At 51.4% G+C, this 18,276-nt stretch overlaps 1 protein-coding gene across 17 annotated transcripts in view; it reads left to right on the top strand.

Moving 5' to 3' along the window:
* The first annotated feature begins 518 nt into the window (after positions 1–518).
* Positions 519–18,276, top strand: part of TMC7 (transmembrane channel like 7) — a 54,265-nt gene continuing 36,507 nt past the window's right edge. For 5 of the 17 annotated variants that reach the window (XR_002799298.2, XR_002799297.2, XR_002799299.2 and 2 more), the window contains exon 1: positions 3,856–4,012. Coding sequence is in view for 3 of the 17 variants with exons in the window: in XM_023616254.2 (XP_023472022.2) it covers positions 3,946–4,012 (67 nt within the window). In the remaining 14 variants the exon portion in view is untranslated. Of the gene's footprint in view, positions 841–3,771; positions 4,013–9,548; positions 9,841–18,276 lie in introns of those variants that run through there. The other 12 variants (XR_011424782.1, XR_011424783.1, XM_023616249.2 and 9 more) reach the window with 7 other exon arrangements.

An 18,276-nucleotide genomic window follows, 5' to 3' on the forward strand; every position in this document is an offset into this window, starting at 1 on the left:
GATGGGGTGGACGGAGCCTGCGAAGTCTGGTCCACACATGATAAGGAGGGTGAGTATGTATTCTAAGTGGCAAGAGGAAACCATCACAGGAGAGGATGGTTAAGCAGGAAAATGACAGGATCAGTTTCCTTTCCGAGAAGTTGGCTCTGACTGCTGGGTAGACAAGGCTTGAACAAGGCAGGGGGACAGTCAGGAGGCAGTCCTTGCTTTGGCAGAGGTGGTGGTGCTTGGGTGGGGTGGGGAAGGAAGGAGCAAGGACCCACTCAGTTCATTTCTCTATAAAACGGGGATTGAAAGGTCCTCTTGTCTTCTTGGGGATGATGAAGGGTAGCCGAGCTAATGCACGATAAGGGTTTGGTACATAGTAAGTTCTCATTAAGTGGCAGTTATTATTATCATTATTCCCCTAATAATAAGAGACCCTCACTAAGCTGATATGCTAGGGTAGGAAACAAAGTAGTAGTAAAAATAAAGTGCTAGGACTGAGACAGACAATAGAGGGCGCTGTGGCAAGCCATGTGCCCCCCACCCCGCTTTGAAAGAACGCAGCGCACAGAATCAAGGATTCCGTTTTTGGTTCTGCTTTCTGGCCCGCTCGCCATCCTTCTGTCTGAATTTCTGTTTGTCCCTCTGCCAGACTTCTTCCTCTTCCACTTCCTTCAGACAAGAGATTTTTGAGCCCTTTTCCGGAATAACTACCCTATTTTTATTCCTGTAAAATTAGTCCTCTCCTGGGAGGAAGGAGTCTCCTCGGGGAGTCTGGGGTCCTTCCGCTGCCCCGGAGAGATGCTGCGGCCTCGGCCGGCTCAGGATGCAGACCCAAGCAGGGCCGGGTACCAGGTGAGACCCGCAGGAGGGCGATGGGCGCCCGGAGTCCTGAACCTCGTCTCCGGGGTCCCAGCCCAGTCACCACTGCCTCCACCCGATTCTTTCTTCCGTTTGTAGAGAAAATAGGTTCTTGTCCATCCCCTTCCAAATCTGTGGGCTGGAATCGGGGGCTGGGAGGTGGTCTCTGGTGAGGAAGGGAAGAGGGAGGCAGTGTCTCAAGGTAGAAATAGCCATTCTTTGTCGACACTCCTTTGTGCCACAGACTTTAAGTTTAATTTTTAAAAATTTGAGCATGTTTAGGTAATATGTCTATGCAGTCCCGCCCCCAAAAATAGGATAATCAGTAAATACCCACCTTGTCCTGAGATATACTATGCATTTGCAAACGTATACATATTCTTGTTCTTTCTTTACTTAAATGGTAGTTTACCTGATACACTTCTGCACCTTGTTTTCCCACTTAATTATTCACTTAATTATACACGTATATATAGAACTTTCTGTCTACGTATAGAGCTATATAATAGCTGTACATATGTGCCAAAATTTATTTAACCAGCCTCTCAGCTGTGGAGATTCAGGCTGCTCTCAGTTTTTGCTATTCTAAACAACGCTGCAAGGAACATCCTGGTACAAATGTCATTGTTTGCGCAGCAAACTTTAAAATTTTTATTTGAAAATTTTGTATTTTATATGAATATTTGTAGTTGAATTGATCATGCCTTTGGCTTCTGGGTTTGGGTCCAGCTTAGTAACGCCTTCCTCTCTCTGACACTTAAAAACAAAACACCTGTTTTTAGTACTTTCATGGTTTTGCTTTTTACGTCTATATCTTTGTTTGGCTTTTCGTTTGTGTAAGTGTGAGGTTGGCATCCAGATTAGGTTTTTTACCCCCAGATGCTCTGCCAGGCCCTTGAGGCGATTACTCTCACCACAGCCCAGAGATCTAGTGCCGTATCTCTATTTTACAGATGAGAAAACAGAGGCCCAGAGAGGTTGAGGCATGTGGCCCAGCTCACTCAGGGAATAATAGGAAACTAGGTTCTAACTGGAAACCCAGTGACCCTGCCCTTAACTACAATAAAAATAGCATTTATTTTGAACCAGGCAATTGCTTTTTTTAAAAAAAATATAATCTTTCTATTTTGGAGTAGTATTAGAGTTGCAGGAAATTTTGAAAATAGTACAGAGTGTTCCCATACACCCAGGCTCAGTTCCTCTGATTATTATCATCTTACATCCGTATAGTACGTTTCTCACGGCGGGTGAACCGATGTTGACACATTATTGTGTCTAAAGTCCATACTTTACTCAGATTTGCTTAGTTGTCACTTTTTTCTGTTCCATATCCCCATCCAGCTGCCACATCGCACTCGTCATCATGTCCCCTTAGGCTGCTCTTGGCTGTGACAGTTTCTTGGACTTTTCGTGCTTTTGGTGATCTTGACAGCTTTGTGGAGCTGTGTACCTGGTAAACATCCCTCGCTCGGGGTTTGTCTGATGTTTTTCTTGTGATTAGACTGGGGTTATGGATTCGGGGAGAAAGACCCCACAGAGAAAGTGTCATTCTCATCACATCCCATCGAGGGTGCACGCCATCCACAGGACTCATCATTGTGGATGTTGACCTTGATCCTCCATCTGAGGAAGTGTTTGTCCCGTGTTATCCAGGTAAAGTTACTTGCCCCCAGCCCCATAGTGTCCTCTTTGGAAGGAAGTCACTGTGTGCAGCCCACACTGAAAGAGTGGGGAGTCGTGTTACCAAATCAGGTTCATTTTCCCCCTTGCAGGAAAAGCGAATCACCAAAACGACGAGTTTGCAGCAGAGAAAGGGTTTATTCACGAGGCAGCCCAGCGAGGAGACGGGAGAGCAAATCTCAAATCTGCCTCCTCGAAAAATGGGGATTTGGGACATTTATGGGCTAAAGGGGTAGGGTGGTCTGAAGTGTGGAGCTGGATGATTGGAGGGGAGGAGGAGTCAAGTAATCAATGATCTGCGTGCACAAGCGTAGGCAAGCCACGTGGCTCTTCACAGGACGCACGTTCACAAAATGGTGTTAGCATGATCTGAGGGGGGAGTTTTCGGTTCCCTGAGGTCAGGAGGTCACCTATGGGACACCCGCAGAGGCCCACTTGCTGGGTTGGTGGTCTCTCCCTGCCTAAACCGGACAGGGGTCGACTCTTAGTTTCTGAAAAACAGCTCAAGCATCTGTTACCATGGGGACCCCAGCATCAGGTATGTTTTCTGCAGGAACCTAGTGCGAGCCGGATAATATATTGCCCCAGCAGCACAGCTAACAATGGGTGGAAGGATAACAAAGCTACAATTAATAACTGCCTAAAAAACTTTAGTCACTGGCTACCTAATCGTTAATGGCTAACTGCCCACCGGTTTTGATTATGCTCCACCTCCTTGAAGCATCTATATGAATTATTTGGAATTCTTCTGTGCAGGAGATTTATCAGACTTCCCCATTTAGTATTTACTTTGGCAATTACTTGCATAATAAACAAATATATGTACTATTTAATTATTTGGCATCTATATTTAGCAATTACTTTTAACTTCATGTTTTGAACTGTGCGTGGATCAGTGTATAGCAATGGGACGTGCATACGGTGCAAAAGGTATGACAAACACATCATACAGTGAAAATCCTTCCCGGCACCGTTTTCATCCAGCCTCCCACTCGAAGGCTATCTCATACCTCTGCAAACATGCACAGATATTCTTTTTATTCCTTTTTGGGCCCGAATGCTAACTTGTTGGATACACTCGTGTGGCGTCTGGGTTATTTTTATTAGACACTTGCATTTAGTAAGACATCTGGGAGGGCGCGCCTTATCCCGGCCGCCGGGTGGAGCCTTCCTGGGGCTCTCGGGCTCTCCAGCCGGCTGTGCCATCGCCGCTCCGGGACGCAGCGGGGCGCGCCGACGCACCCCGCTGCGGCCCATCCCTGCCGCCCCGCCCGGTGGTCCAGCGGCGGCGGGCGTGGGAAGGGCCGCCCGGCCGCCCCGCCCCGGCCTCTGTGACGTCGGCGCCGGAACCTGGGATCCCGGCTCCGGGAGGGAAGGCCGGGCGGCGGCGGTGGCCTCGGCGGGGCGCGCGGCGCAGCCATGAGCGAGTCCAGTGCCAGTGCGCTCCCGGCCGGCAGGCGCGGCAGGCAGCCCTTCGTGCACCAAGGTAGGCGGCGGGCCCGTGCTCCGGGGGCCCCAGCTCCTTCCCTACCGCCCTGCGCCGGGTCCCCTGGCTTTGGGGAAAGTGATCTTTCTTATTCCTGCTCTCCTTCCGCCCGCCCATCCTCATCCAATTGAGAGGGCACATGCCCTACCTAAAGGAGCACTAGAATGGGAGTCCCGACCGTAGTGGGTTTGCCTTCCCATTACCGGCCGAGGGATCCCGGTCTCTAAATACCTTTATCTGTTAAATGGAGAGATCCTGGGATCCCTGCCAGCCCTGACATTCCGGTACCAGGTGCCAGCCTCCCAAACATTTCAGCCTTTCCAATTAGGCAGACTTGGAACTGTATTCTGCCTCGGCTGTTTAGTGCTGTGTGGTCTTTGGTAAGTGGCCTGCCTTCTCTGAGCCTCAGCTTATTCAGCAGGAAAATGGGAATAGGATGTTGGTGGGATTCCCTGAGAGAAAAATGTGTGAAGTGCCTCTCACGGTACGTGGAAAGGCACAATGAATGGTAGCCGGGCAAGTGTAATATTTTTTTCTTAGGTGAAAGTTACAGTGAAGTGTACAGCTTTGTGAATTTTTGCATAAATGTGGACAACCACCACCCAGTCAAGTGGGAAAAGTTGCCAGCAGCCGGGCGGGCTTCTCTGTAGCATTTGTAGCTTAATTTGCCCCTAAAAAAAAAAGATGAGAGCCTGCTGTGAGCTTTATCCGCAGCGTTTTCTCTATTTCAGTTTGAGAATAGCGATCTTGTTACAGAGACTTAGGCGCCCTTCTGATTGCATTGTTCTCCATGTTCAGAAGAAGAAAAGACATCTGGAGAGACCCAGACTCGGGGAACCTGCTCGGGAATCAGAAGTGAGCCCAGGCTGGTGCTGATGCTTTTCCAGCCCCTTAGGAATACTGCTGGCATCCTCTGCATTTCAGCCTTTCGCTAAGAGCCATTCAAGTATTTTCTAGCCGGTGTTTACTTCTCTTCCCTTATTCTAGCGCAGTCTGTCACATGTAGGGTGCCAGCCCCGGTTTCCCCTACAGAAGGCATGACAGTCATCTTTCTTGGATCTTTGTAGGGGTTTGAGGGAACTCCCTAAGCGTCTTTCTATGACTGTCCTAGCTGGTCCCTGTGACAAAAAGTCTCCCCTGTCCCTTGGCCAGATGATGTTTTACGACCTGGTCCCCACTGGCTTGGGTGGGAGCTCAGAAGGGACCACGTTTGTAACTGTGTAGTCCTTTTGAAGCCGTGACCCGCTGTGTGGGCGTCATGGGAAGACAGCTGGAGGGAGGCAGGAGACAAAGGGCGGCTGGTTTACAGAATGGAAAAGGCATGTCCTCTTACATGATAACAGATCACACTGCTCTCCTTCTTAATTAAGACTCTCCAGTGGCTTCCCACTGCTCTGGGAGTAAACTCCAGGCTTTTCTGTGGTAGCCAACAGGGCCTGGTGATGGAACCCCAGCTGCTCTCTCCCTCATCACCTATGGCCCTCCCTTAGCCTGTCCTGCTCCAGCTACACTGACTGCCTTCCCATTCCTCCACCCTGTCAAGGTCGTTTCTGCCTCAGGGCCTTTGCATCTGCTCTTCTCTTTGATCTTCATGTGGCAGCCTCTTCCTCCTGTCAGGTCTCTGCTCAAATGTCACCGCAGAGAGGCAGACCTCTGGAGCCATCTTGTCGGAAGAAGTGCCCCCATCTCTCTCCCCCTGACCTTGCTCGTGCCTTCAAAGCACTTTCTGCCATCTGAAGTCACCTGGTTTGACTGTTTCCTTGTTCGTTAGCTGACTCGCCTTCTAGAATGTGGGTGCCAGGAAGAGCAGGGGCTTTGTCTTGTTCCCCTTAGGACCCAGAACAGTGTCTGGCACATGGTAGACACTAAATATGTGTTGAGTGAATGAATGAGTGAATTAATGAAATGTCCTGCAGCCACACTGGCAGCTATGGTGTAGAGGTTGTCAGTCTAGACTTCTGATTCCCAGAAGCAAATCCTCATTTCCCCATTTACTGGTTTTGTCTTTGAGGAAGCTTGGTGCCTCCCTTTCCCTATGGAGATAATGATAGTGCCTGCTTCAGGGGCTCATTATGAGGATTAAAGAGTTAATTTACATACAGAACTTAGTAAGTGCTTGTATTCGTTATCTCCGCTGTGTAACAAATTACCCCAAACTTAGTGTCTGAGAGCAATAATAATCACTTCTCTCAGTTTCTGTAGCTCAGGAATTTGCAAGTGACCAGTCTGGGTGGTTCTGGCTCGGGGTCTCTTATGAGGACTCAGTCACGGTGTCAGCCAGGGATGCAGTCATCCGAAGGCTTGCCTGGGGCTGGAGGATGCCCTCCAAGGTGACTTGCTCACATGGATGGCGTTGACACTGGCTGTTGGCAAGAGGCCTCAGTTCCTCTCCAGGGGGCCTCCCAGACGGCAGCTTGAGTGTCCTTGGGACATGGCGGCTGGCTTGCCTTGAGCAGATGATCCAAGAGAGAGCAAGACAGAAGCCGTAGTGTCCTTTATGATCTGGTCTGGGAAGTCACACAGGTTGGCCCTGCTCAGTGTGGGGGGGCCTAGATAAGCGCTTGAATGTCAGGATATTGCTGGGAGAGGACCACTGGGGTGTCCTGGAGCCTGGCTGCCATGTGCCATGCATATGTTCACCGTTGTTGTTCGTGTCACTGCCTCCCCTGCTGGAGGAGCTCCAGCGGGCCAGGGGCTGGGTGGCTCACCATGGCATCCCCATGCTCAGCACAGTGCTGGGTGCATAGTAGGCCTTCAGTGCATATCAGGTGAGTGGACGCCCATCACGATTTGGCTGCTGTTTGAGTGCCCAGATTCCCCTACACCTGCCAGATGGTCTCCACGCTGCTTCCTGAGCCTGCAAAGCCCCTCGGTTCCCTCTACCGTGGGCACCATTCCCTTACTTCCTTACAAAGCATACTCCTCTTCTTTCAATCTAGTGTCACTTCCTCCCAGAAGCCTTCCCTAACTACCTCCCTTCCCAAAGGCTGGACTATGTGTCCCTTCTCTGTGCCCGCCCAGCCCGCTGGCCTCACCCTGTCAAAGTATTCATTGAACTATATTCTTTTTTTTTTTTTTTTCTGAGGAAGATTAGCCCTGAGCTAACATCTGCCTCCAATCCTCCTCTTTTTGCTGAGGAAGACTGGCCCTGAGCTAACATCCATGCCCATCTTCCTCTACTTTATATGTGGGACACCTGCCACAACAAAGCTTGCCAAGCGGTGCCACGTCTGCACCTGGGATCCGAACCGGCGAACCCCGGGCCGCCGAAGTGGAACGTGTGCACTTAACCACTGTGCCACCAGGCCGGCCCTGAACTGTATTCTAGATTTTCTCCAGTTGGATTGTTTTTAAGACCAGGAATTTTAGAATGGAACAGACCAGGGTTCAGACACTGACTTGCCGTCTCATAAGTGGTGTGGCCTTAAGCAAGCTACTTCCTTTTCTGAGCCTCAGTTTCCCCATCTGTAAAGTGGGGGTTCTGATGGGAGTAGAGGCTGGAAGGCCACCTTGTCCCAGGGCTCCTGGAGAGTATTGTCACTCTGAGCCGGCCCCTGTCAACCTCCCCAGCCTCCCCACAGGCCCAGCCACCTGCCAGTCCCTCCCAGCGTTTCCTTCCTCGGGTCTTCACAGCCGCTGTTCCCTCTGCCTGGCACACCCTTCACTCTGCTCCTCTGCGGCCAGCTTCTCACGATTCTGGTCTCAGCTTGAGTGTCACCTCCTCCAAGAGGCAAAGACCCCACTCTATCTCAAGTCCCCCCAGAGACGTTTCCTCCCCCTCAGCCCCTCAGCCCCGTGATGCCTGGGGTGTTCTGTGTTTGTTGAATGGAATGACTCTTCGTGGCTTTCCTTTGCCAAATGTTTGCAATATTCCGGCCACTCAGTATATCACGCCTGGTCATCTTCACCCAGCTTGCACGCAGCGGCTTTTTTCTTATTGAGATATAATTCACATAACAAAACCCACCGTTTGAAAGCATACAGTTCAGCAACATTCAGCACATTCACAATGCTGTGCGACCATCACGTCTATCTAGTTCTGAAACATTTTCATCACCTCGGAAGGAAACCTTGCACCCAGTGAGCAGTGACCCCATTTCCCCTCCTGCCAGCCCCGGGCAGCCACCAGTCAGCATTTTGTCTTAGGGACTTGCCTATTTGGGCATCCCATTTTGATGGAATCAGACAGTAAGTGATGTTTTGTGGCTGGCTTCCTTCCCTGAGCGTGAGGAATGTTTTCGCAGCTCGTCCGTGCTGTAGCCGGTGTCAGTATTCTGTTCCTTTTTGTGGCTGAGTAATGTTCCATGGTATGGATGTACCACGGTTGGTTTATCCCTTCATCCATGGTGGACGCTTGGGTTGTTTCCACCTTTTGGCTCTTAGGAGAAACATTCGGTTACAAGTTCTCATTGGAACATCCATTTTCAGTTCTTTGGCGCGTACACCTAGGGACGCAATTGCTGGATGATATGGTAATTCCATGTCTAAATTTCTGAAGAATGGCCAACTGCAGGGACTCTCGACCCTTCTGTGGGGAGTGACTGTGACCGTTACCCCATTGTTTGGTGGGGGAACCGAAGTGACGTGACCGAGATGGTGATGTGATCACAGAATCAAAACCTGGGTTCTGGCTGCAGGGCCACTGGCCCCCCCCTCGCCACCTCAGGGGTCCCCGCTCTCTCTAGGGGACTGGGCAAAGCCGGACGTGACTGCGTTTGGACTGACCCCACTTGCCAGAGGGGCAGGGGAGCCCTGGAAGGGGAAAGTGATAAAACGAAACAGCCCCTTTAGACGCCTCTGTGAAGGAGATTGGAACTGGTTTTCCTTTTTTTTTTAAGATAAATGAAGAGAACCTCTGGCGGCAGGTTGTATGGAGCCTGCCTGGCCTAGGTGTGAATCCCATCCCAACTTGGCCACTTCTCAGCTGTGTGCCTTCAGCAAGTCCTGTTCCCTCTCTGAGCCTCAGTTTTCTCATCTGTAAAATGGGGATGATAATCCTGTCCCATTCTTCTGCGGTCACTGAGAGGATTTAACGAGATGAGCACATCAAAGACTTAGTGCCATGCCTGGAAGGCGCTGAGCAGTCAAATGGTAGCTGTTAGTGTTATGATGATTATTATTATTTGGGCCCTCTCTACCCCAAATATAAAATTCCATGGCTGCGTGTGCTGTGTGCCTGTACTTTCTGGAAATATGCTATTAGATATGTATATAGTTAACTATTCTTTGGTCAGTTTCAGTGCAACACGTTGTATTAAACTTGAAGACAACCATTCGACCTGCAGTATTTATTTGTCCTCCTTACCTGCCAGGCCTGTTCGTCCCCGTCACTCATCACCTTGAAGCTTTCCCAGGAGGGAGGGATCCATGCACCGCGGGCTGGACGGCGCGGGGCTGCAGGGGCTCCCGGTGAGCCAGCCGGCCGCCCGAGTTATTTTCTCCCCTCTGACTTGGACAGGCCAAGCTCTGCCCAGCAACTCAGGCCCCATTTGGCCCAAAGGCCCTCCGCGGCTTATTTTATTTTTGTTTTTTTTAGGAAGTGAAGAATTGAGAGAGATAAAAGAAGGAAATGACTTGTCGGTGTTGTAACCTTTGTTGCAATCTGGGTGCTTTTTAAAGGAGCATTGTTTGGGTGTGGGACCACCCAGACCTCCTGCTGGCACCCGCCTCCTTAGGCCAGGAGGAGGAGGCGGAGGAAGAGGAAGAGGAAATGCCCCGGAGCCATGACCAGCGCCAGGCCTGGGCTGGGGTCTAGTGGTGAAAGAGGCGGGCAAGGGACCAGCTTTCACGAAGCTTCTCGTCCAGCAGGGGAGCCACTCACTAAACAGGTCGAGAGGAAGATTGCAACTAAGCCCGACTGCATGACTGCGGAGGAGGGAATAGGCAGGGAGGGAGGAGGGGCCCCGCTCAGCTGGGGCCGTCAGCAAGGCCCCTCTGAGGAGGGGACTGATGAGCCCAGGCAAGAGGATGTCAGGGAGCCAGTGCAGGTGACTGTGATGTGCAGAGGGAGGGGACGGGAAGAGCCAAGGGCTGGAGGTGGGAATGACTGGGTGTGTTTGAGGAGGCCTCAGGCTGGAGCTCAGAGGAGGAGTAGGAGGTGGGAGGAGGTCAGGCTCCGGCAGGCCCGGCTCAGCTGTGTGATTTTGGCCTCCGGTGTGTATGTAACTTTCTTGAACTCCTCACGGCAACTTAATGAAGTAGGTGCCATTTGCCCATTTTACCTCCATGGAAACAGACTCTGAGAAGTCGCTTGACAAGCTCCTGAGACAGAAGGACCTTGATGTCGTGAATCTGGAGCCAGCGGGTCCATGTATCCCTTTGACAAATGTTTAAGGAGCACCTGTTGTGTGCCAAGCCCCGTGCTGGTCGCCAGGGGGGTCCGAGAGAATAAGACGTGCTGAGGTCTCTGCTCTCAGGGTTCAGACCTTGCCTCAGCCTTGAGCAAAGTTCTCATCTTCTCGAACTTTCCATAGTGCAAGATGAGGGTAATGCATAAGAAGGAACCACAGAATAAACAAATTATGAAGATCACGGGAGATACGTATGTAAAGGTTTTGGCATAATCGTGGTGTGTGCTCAAGGCTCAGGAGAGGCCACTTATTATGCTTCCAGGAATGCTGGAAATCATTTTTGGAGAAGTCCTGGCCAGGGAAGATAAACACTCCACACAGGGAGTAGCTTGGTCTGTCGCAAGAAGATCCCCCACAGCAGATATAAAATCTTCCTGCACATTTCGTTCATCAGTAAATAACCAGAGTCACAGCCTGAGAGTGAACAGCACAATGTGCCAGGCGCGGCCCTACGCTGGGGGTCTGCAGACTACAGCCCACAGGCCCAGTTTGGGCCGCCACCTCTTTTTTGTAAATTAAGTTTTATTGGAACACGGTCAGCGAGCCCTGGGGGTCTAGTGGTTAAGATTCGACCCGCTCACCATTGTGGCCCAGGTTCGTTTCCCGGTCAAGGAGCCACACCGCTGTCTGTCGGTTGTCATACTGTGGCGGCTGCGTGTTGCTGTGATGCTGAAAGCTATGCCACCGGTATTTCACATACCAGCAGGGTCACCCACAGTGGACGGGTTTCAGCGGAGCTCCCAGACTAAGATAGATAGACTAGAAGAAGGACCTGGCCACCCACTTCCAGAAAAACTGGCCGTGAAAACCCTGTGAAGAGCAGCAGGGCATGTCTGATGTAGCGCCAGCAGGTGAGAGGACGGTGCAGAAAGACCAGGCAGGGTTCCGCTCTGCTGTCCACGGGGTCCTGGGAGCCAGAATTGACTCGGCAGCAGTAACAGCAACAACAAAGAACACAGTCACGTGCATTCATTTATGGATTGTGGCTGCTTTTCTGCTACAACTGCAGAGTTGAATCGTTGTGACAGAGACCATGTGGTAAATAGCAAGTATTTACTGTGTGGCTCTTTACAGAAAAGGTTTGCTGACCTCTTTTCTAGGCACTTTCCGTATCATAGCCATCTCATCCTCAGGATGGCTGTGCGAGGTGGGAGCGCCTATCCCCATTTTACAGCTGGGAAAACAGGCACAGAATGGTCAGGAAACCTGCTGGGTCGCACAGGTGGCGGGTGGAGCTGGGGTGTGAATCCGTGCAGTGGGCTTTGGCAGCTGTGTTCTTAACCGCTCCGTCGTGTAGCCTCCTCAGACTCAGTCCCAGTCATTGCTCCCGACAGCCCCCCGACAGCCCACCGGGGGCTCTGCCGGCCTGAAAAGCAGGAGACCTGGGTTCTGGGCTCAGTGTGGCTCTGATTACCCAGTTAGTCACTGCTGCTGCAGGATGTTTGCTCATCTGTCCTAAAGCCTTGGACCCGCCAGTCCCCAGGCCCCACCCAGGTGCCAGGTAGGTGACTCATGTGTGTCCTCCCAGCCCTGCAGTTCTGAAGTCTGGCCGCCGGAAGAGGCTCCCAGGCCCCGGCCCCTCCCCTCTTGGACTAGGCTCGGGGCTCCTATAAATGAGACCCGTCCGCATGGTCCAATTCAGTAGCCTCCTGCCACATGGGGCGATGGCAATGTAAATTGAAGAAAGTCTGATAAAATTCAAAATTCACTTCCTCACTCTCACCAGCCACCTTTCAGTTGCTCCATAGCAATTGGACCGTGCAGATAGAGAACATCCCCACCCTTGCAGAAGGACAGGGCAGCCTGACACATGATGCCCTGGCATGGGACCTGGCCATGCCGACCTGCGCAGCTCACGGACGGAAATAGCCACGGGCTGGCCAGAGAGATCCTGTTAAATCTGAGTCAGAGTATGTCATTCCTCTGCTCAAAACTTCTCCTCGTTCCCACTTGACTCAAGTAAAAGCCACAGTCAGCGACGTGGCCCACAGGCCCTGTGAGGTCTGGCCTGTTTTCCCCCTACCTTCCTACCCCGTCACTCTCTTCCTGCTGACTCTCCTCCAGCCACGCTGGCCTCCCTCCTGTTCCTCGAGCTGGCTGGGCACGGTCCTGCCTCAGGGCCTTTGTACTTGCTCTTCTCCCAGAAAGCTCTGAGGCTCTTTTCCTCCTTTCCTTCAGGCTTTGCTCAAACCTACCCCTGCCGTATTTTTCCCCACACACATCACTATCTGAAATACATTATTCTTACTTATTTCTCATCTGTCTCCTCCAGCTAGAACGGAAGTCTCATGAAGGCAGGGGAATTTCTGTGTGGTATTCAAGGCCGTGTTCCAGTCCGAGAATAATGCTTGGCGCATAGCAGTTGCTTAGTGAATGTTTTTGAGTGACCGAGGATCTGAGTGAATGAGTCAATGGCCGGGGGGGGCAGCCTTTCCAGGAATTAGGGCAATGATAAGGCCCTGGCCTCTGACGCTTGGTGGGGATGTCATAGCGGCTTCAGCTATATCCGCTGGACTCTGAGCCCCTGGATAAGACCCTTTGCTAGCTATGAGCACTAATTACCGTGATGCCCCGCCTCCGGTTAGCATCCAAAATAAAAACAATGTCAAACCATAGACTATGAGTAGAAAGGACTTATAAAAATTCTGAAATCGATGTCTACCCTGCCTTATTGGCGATGCCAAACTGGGCGTGCTCGTGCCACTCGATCATTTCTTGAGAAATAGCAGCCAAGCACGCTTCTCATGGAGCTGGTTTGTAAAGGAAATAGAAAGAAAGGGATTTCTTCCTGAAACAGGAAGAATGTCATAGACGGCCAATAACTCAGTATTTTTTGCCAGCTTTTATTTTTCCCCTTTAAAATTTTTTTCCATTGTGGAAAAAATATATCACCCCTATAGACAAGACTCATACTAAATGTTTAAGTTCCTTAAATCTTTTTCTCATTTTTTGGTGCCCCTGCTTTGCCGATGTGCTGAGCACATGCTTTCCTCTACCTGGTGGGTGATCCACTGTTAGGCATATTCCCAGCATCCAGTGCATTCGTTCATTCATTTGTTTTTTCATTCATGCCACCATTATTTATTGAGTGTCCACCATGTGTCAGGTTCTGTGCTAGACCCTGGGGACTCAGTGATGAAGGAGAGAGATGGGGTCCCTGCCCTCATGGAGCTTACAGTCTAATGGGAGGGAGGGAGAGAGGGTCAGAGACAACACACAAGTAAACAGGGCGGAGGATGGAATGGTGACAGGGATGGGTGCAGTGGGGTGGGTGCTCATCGAGGTAGGGAGCAAGGCTGCAAACCTTCATCCTGCCCAGCCTCCAGCCCTGCATGCCATGCAGAGAGGGGCTCCATGCAGGCGGTCGGACAGAACCGATTCCCACAGCAGCTGGCGAGATGCCTGGACCAGATGACCCAGAAGGTCCTGGAGTTTCCATGATTCTGTGAGTAGGAAATGAACCCAGCGCCAAATACGGTTTGGCTAGGTTCTTGGCAAGCCGGTGAGGGAGGCCGGTCGTGGTTATAGTGCCACTTAGATCGCAGTTGGCCTGTGTCCCCCTCCTGGGAGTGTTTGTACCCGTTGGTAGGTTTTGGTGTCCTGTGGAAAGAGCTGCCGAGAAAGTGGGGATCTAAGGATGCTCTCCAGATGTGTCTGCCTCTGCCCATTCATTCTTCGATTGGAGGGCTTTCTGTGAGCAAGATGCTGCTCTAAGCCTCGGAGAGACTAACCTTGTCCTTAACCTGGAGGAATACCAGATACCAGGCAAGAGGTTATGCCCGCCCCGGCCCCTACACCTCCCGCGGTTCCCTAGTCATCGTCCCACCTAAATAATCTCATTGCTGGAATCCAACTCTGGTGGCCAACCAGTCCTAAGCATCCTAGATGGAGGCACCTCGAGATCTGAAATGCGCCCCCGTCTCCCGTGCTGGTGCTCAGCAAGCAGCCCACACGCTGACCACAGGACTCAGGTGGCCGTGCCAAAGACACTTTCAGCTGGACCAGCTCGGGAGACTGTCTGACAATAACTATCACGAGACATCCTTATTCTCTAAGGATGAGAACACCGAGGCCGGGAGACGTGATGCAACCTGCTTTTCTAAGAAGCTGTAGAACCAGGCGTCTCTCTTGACGTCCAACCCTTGGGCCAGCTGCCATCTCTCTGTGCCTCAGTTTCCCTGTCGAAAAGCCAGGGCAGTGAAGCCTTCTCGGCTGGCCTCTGCCCGTTGGCGTGAGAACTCAGGCGATGTCATGCTTTGAAAAGTGTGTGGTCGGAAATGAAAACAGTCGGAGGTGGATCGTAGTTATAAAAATACTGATGCCTGCGTTCAAAAGCATGGTTGTGATTTTGTTTTTATAATTTGAAGATAGAGAACTTCCTAAGAATATCTGGAAAAGGAAAACTCCTTCCTCTTCAAGAATGGCCGTTTGGGAAATACAGGTTTCCACCAGGGGCCGTGGTTGGGAAATGTGCATAGGACGTATTCTTGCTGTGGAATGGATGCAAGAGCAATCAGATCAGTACTTTAATTGGTATGGCATTTTAGCGTTCGTGGAGCGCTTTCCACGGCTCATTGAATCGTTCTGTGGTGTTGGCTGCAGGCTTGGCATCTGAAAAACCTGCGATTGGTTCTTAGTTCTAACACTTACTGGCTGTGTGAGTGGACAAAGTGCCTGAATTTTCTTCATCTGTCAAATGGGTGGTTCTATTCAAAGGGGTGTGGGGATGCTTGTGGAGCACCTTGAATATCCTGGTGCAAAGCGAGTGCTAGTGCACCCTAGCCAGTATTGTTGATGCTGTTTGTAACTCTGGCCTCGTGATTCTGTGGATGGGTCCACGGTCTTGTATCCCCGTTCCCGAGATGAGAAACATGTGACTCAGAGACAGCCTTTGTCCTGCCTGGAGGGGCCTGGCTAGTGGGTGACAGGCCATCCGGGGCTCCAGCTCCAGCCCGGTGCCTGACCCCAGGGTTGCTGAATATTCAGTAGGTCGCCGCTGCTCCATATTCAAAGGCCTTTGTTTGTGGTTAACAGCAGCTCTTTGTTGCTCTCCCGAGGGAGACGTGGCCTCCAGCCAGGGCTGCGACCCTCTCGCCTTCAGACCCCTGCCACCCGCCCCCATCTTTGCTTTAGGGAGCCACCCTTACTACTGGAAGTGTGTCACATCCTCAGGGCGTGCTGGGGCAGGGGAATGGAAGGTCGAGGGAGGTTCGTGGGCCTGCCCTTGGCCTGTGGCGGGGCTCCAGGCGCGTGTCTGTGTGTCATCTGCTGTGGGACAGCTGTTCCATTGTGTCCGGACCTGCCCATCAGAGAGGCGAAGACTGCAGATCTGCCCCAGCAAACAGCGGCTCGGAGCAGGGCGTGGGCTGGTGCCGCCTGCCCGGCGCCCCCTCGTCCTGTTAGCTGTAAGCGCGTCGGTGGAGCCCGCTGTGTGTGGCACCGTGCTGGGCGTTTGTACTATATGATCGCCTTTAATGCTCATAAGCCGCCCCTGTGCTGGGTCCCATCCTGAGCTTCAGCCTCTAGAATGATCCTTTAAAGCGGTCCAGCTCGGAGCCCTCAGTGGCCTCCCATCGGCCACGTCCACAGGTCCTGGTACAGCCCATGCAGTCTGGCTTGGGCCGGCCCCAGCCACCTCTGTGCCCTCCGCTTTTCCATTCACCCTGTCCCAGTTACCCGTTGTTGCTCAGCAAACTCCCCTGAACGTGCTGGCTGAAGCCCTTTTCTTGTTTCTGCTGATTCTGTGCATCAGGAAGTCCGCAGGGAGCGGGAGGCAGTTTGCTCTGCTTTGTGTCCTGTCTGCTGGGGCCGGAGTGTCCTTAATGTGGCGGTGCCCGGTGAGGATGACCTGGAGCGCTGGGGACTGGCTGCACTGACTCACTGGGGCCCTAAGCCTGGGACCTTGGTTCTCACTGTCAGCTGGTTCCTAGGTCGTCATCCCTGGAAGCTTGGGGGTTCTTCCTCTCCACGTGGTTGTCCCCATGATGCGGGGTCGGTGAGCCAAGGAGTCGAAAGAAAGATTTCTTAGACTCTCAAGATCTGGCAGTAGTGCTCTTTTATTTAGAGAATAGAGATAGAGTAGCATGGGGACAGGACCCATGGGCAGTCAGAGCTTCTGCTGCTGCCCCGAACTGAGGGTTAGGGCCAAATTTAAGGCATAGGTATGTGAGTTATCTCTTTATTAGTGCCCGTTTGTTCTGGCCATTTGGTGGTCCCACAACTTTTAGATAAGAATCAAACCGGATTGAGTAAATGGCAGAAGTCACCGCTTGAATTTTATCCTCGGCTAAAGATAAAAGGAGGATTTGTCGGGGGGAGGGTCAGTTACATGAGGTTGCCAGACAGTTTCCAGAGATAAGGCCATCCCCCCTTCCTCCTGGCTCAGAGAGGGAGGCATCTTCACAGATAGAGGTTTCCCTTAGAAATGTAAATGTTTCCCAACAAGGGGCAAACAAATTCCAGAGAGGGGGGCATGGAGATTTCCTTTACAAATGCAATTGTCTCTGATCAAAGGGCAAACAAATTCCACTCCTTGGAGCCTGCTTCTTATCTGTAGTTTTAAAAGTAACCAGCCTAAAAATCCTCATCATAAACCATTTTAAAATTAAGCAGCCTAAAAATCCCCATCACCCACAGCATAGCTAGACTTCTTAAACGGCAGCCCTGGGCTCCCAAGAGCACAAAAGTGGAAGCTTCCAGGCCCTTGTAAGGCTTGGATCTGGAATTAGCAGAGTGTCACTCCTGTTGCCACCTTTGGGTAAAGCAAGTCACAGATCCAGCCTGGATTCAAGGGGAGGGGACCAGAGAAGGCTAGTGTGGTTCACTGGGGGCCATCAATAAAAGAGCCCACCAGGCTCCCATTCATTCACTCTTTTCCAGCCACAGAGGCCTCTATGTTCTTCCTCAAACATGCCGTGCAGCCCCTGCCTCAGGGCCTTTGCACTTGCTATTTCCCTCTCCCAGGATGCTCTTCCCCAAATATCCACAGGGCTCATGCCCTCCCTTTATTCAGCCTCAGCTTAATGCTACCATACCTGCCTCCACCTTGTGAAAAACAGTGCACCTTGCCCATCAACCCTGTCCCCTTCCCCCACCCTGTTGTTTTATTGCCCTTATCACCTCAGGGCATACTGTTTATTGCCTATTTATCGTCTGACCTTCCCCTGCCCCACCTTGGAATGTAAGTGCCCTGTGACTGGGGCGTTTGCTTTGTTCACTGTGGTATCCCTAGCTCCAGATCTGGCACACAGTAGATGCATTTGTTGAATGAATATTTGAGATGAGGAAACTGAAGCTCAGAGAGCTGAAGTAACTTTCCCAAAGATACACAGCTGATAATCGACAGAGCCAGGATTCAAACCAAAGCAATTTAGCATCTAACAGCCATAGAAGCTTTGCTGCCTGTGGGGTAATTGCTTAGGTAATTATGGCTGCCTCCTACCTCCTCTCCCTGTGTCCTGTCTCCACTCGGGGTGGTCTTCCCATGAATGAAATCGGATCAGGAATAAAACCCATCATGAATGTGGTATCCCTCACCTTCAACGGAAAGCCCTCATTTCTTAGACTGCTGCACAAGGCCGGCAGAACTGGGCCTCCACCTGGGGCCTGATGTGTACGATGTGGGCTCGGCGAGCCGAGGAGTCAAAAGAAAGATTTCTTGGACTCTCACAGTCTGGCAGTAGTGCTCCTTTATTCAGAGAATAGCATAGCTGCAGTGGGTTGAGGGCAGGGCTAAATTTATAAGGCATGGATATGTGAGTTATTTCTTTACAAGACAAAGGAAAGATTATGTAAAAAAAGTCATTAAAATGGTATCAGTGTAGGTGGGGTCTGGTTATTTGTGGTCCTATAACTTCAGATAAGAATCAGATGGGATCAGGTCAGGATGTCTTATGATTCCCAGAGGATGGTATA

Source organism: Equus caballus, chromosome 13, assembly GCF_041296265.1.
Source record: "Equus caballus isolate H_3958 breed thoroughbred chromosome 13, TB-T2T, whole genome shotgun sequence".
NCBI classification, from domain to species: Eukaryota; Metazoa; Chordata; class Mammalia; order Perissodactyla; family Equidae; genus Equus; species Equus caballus.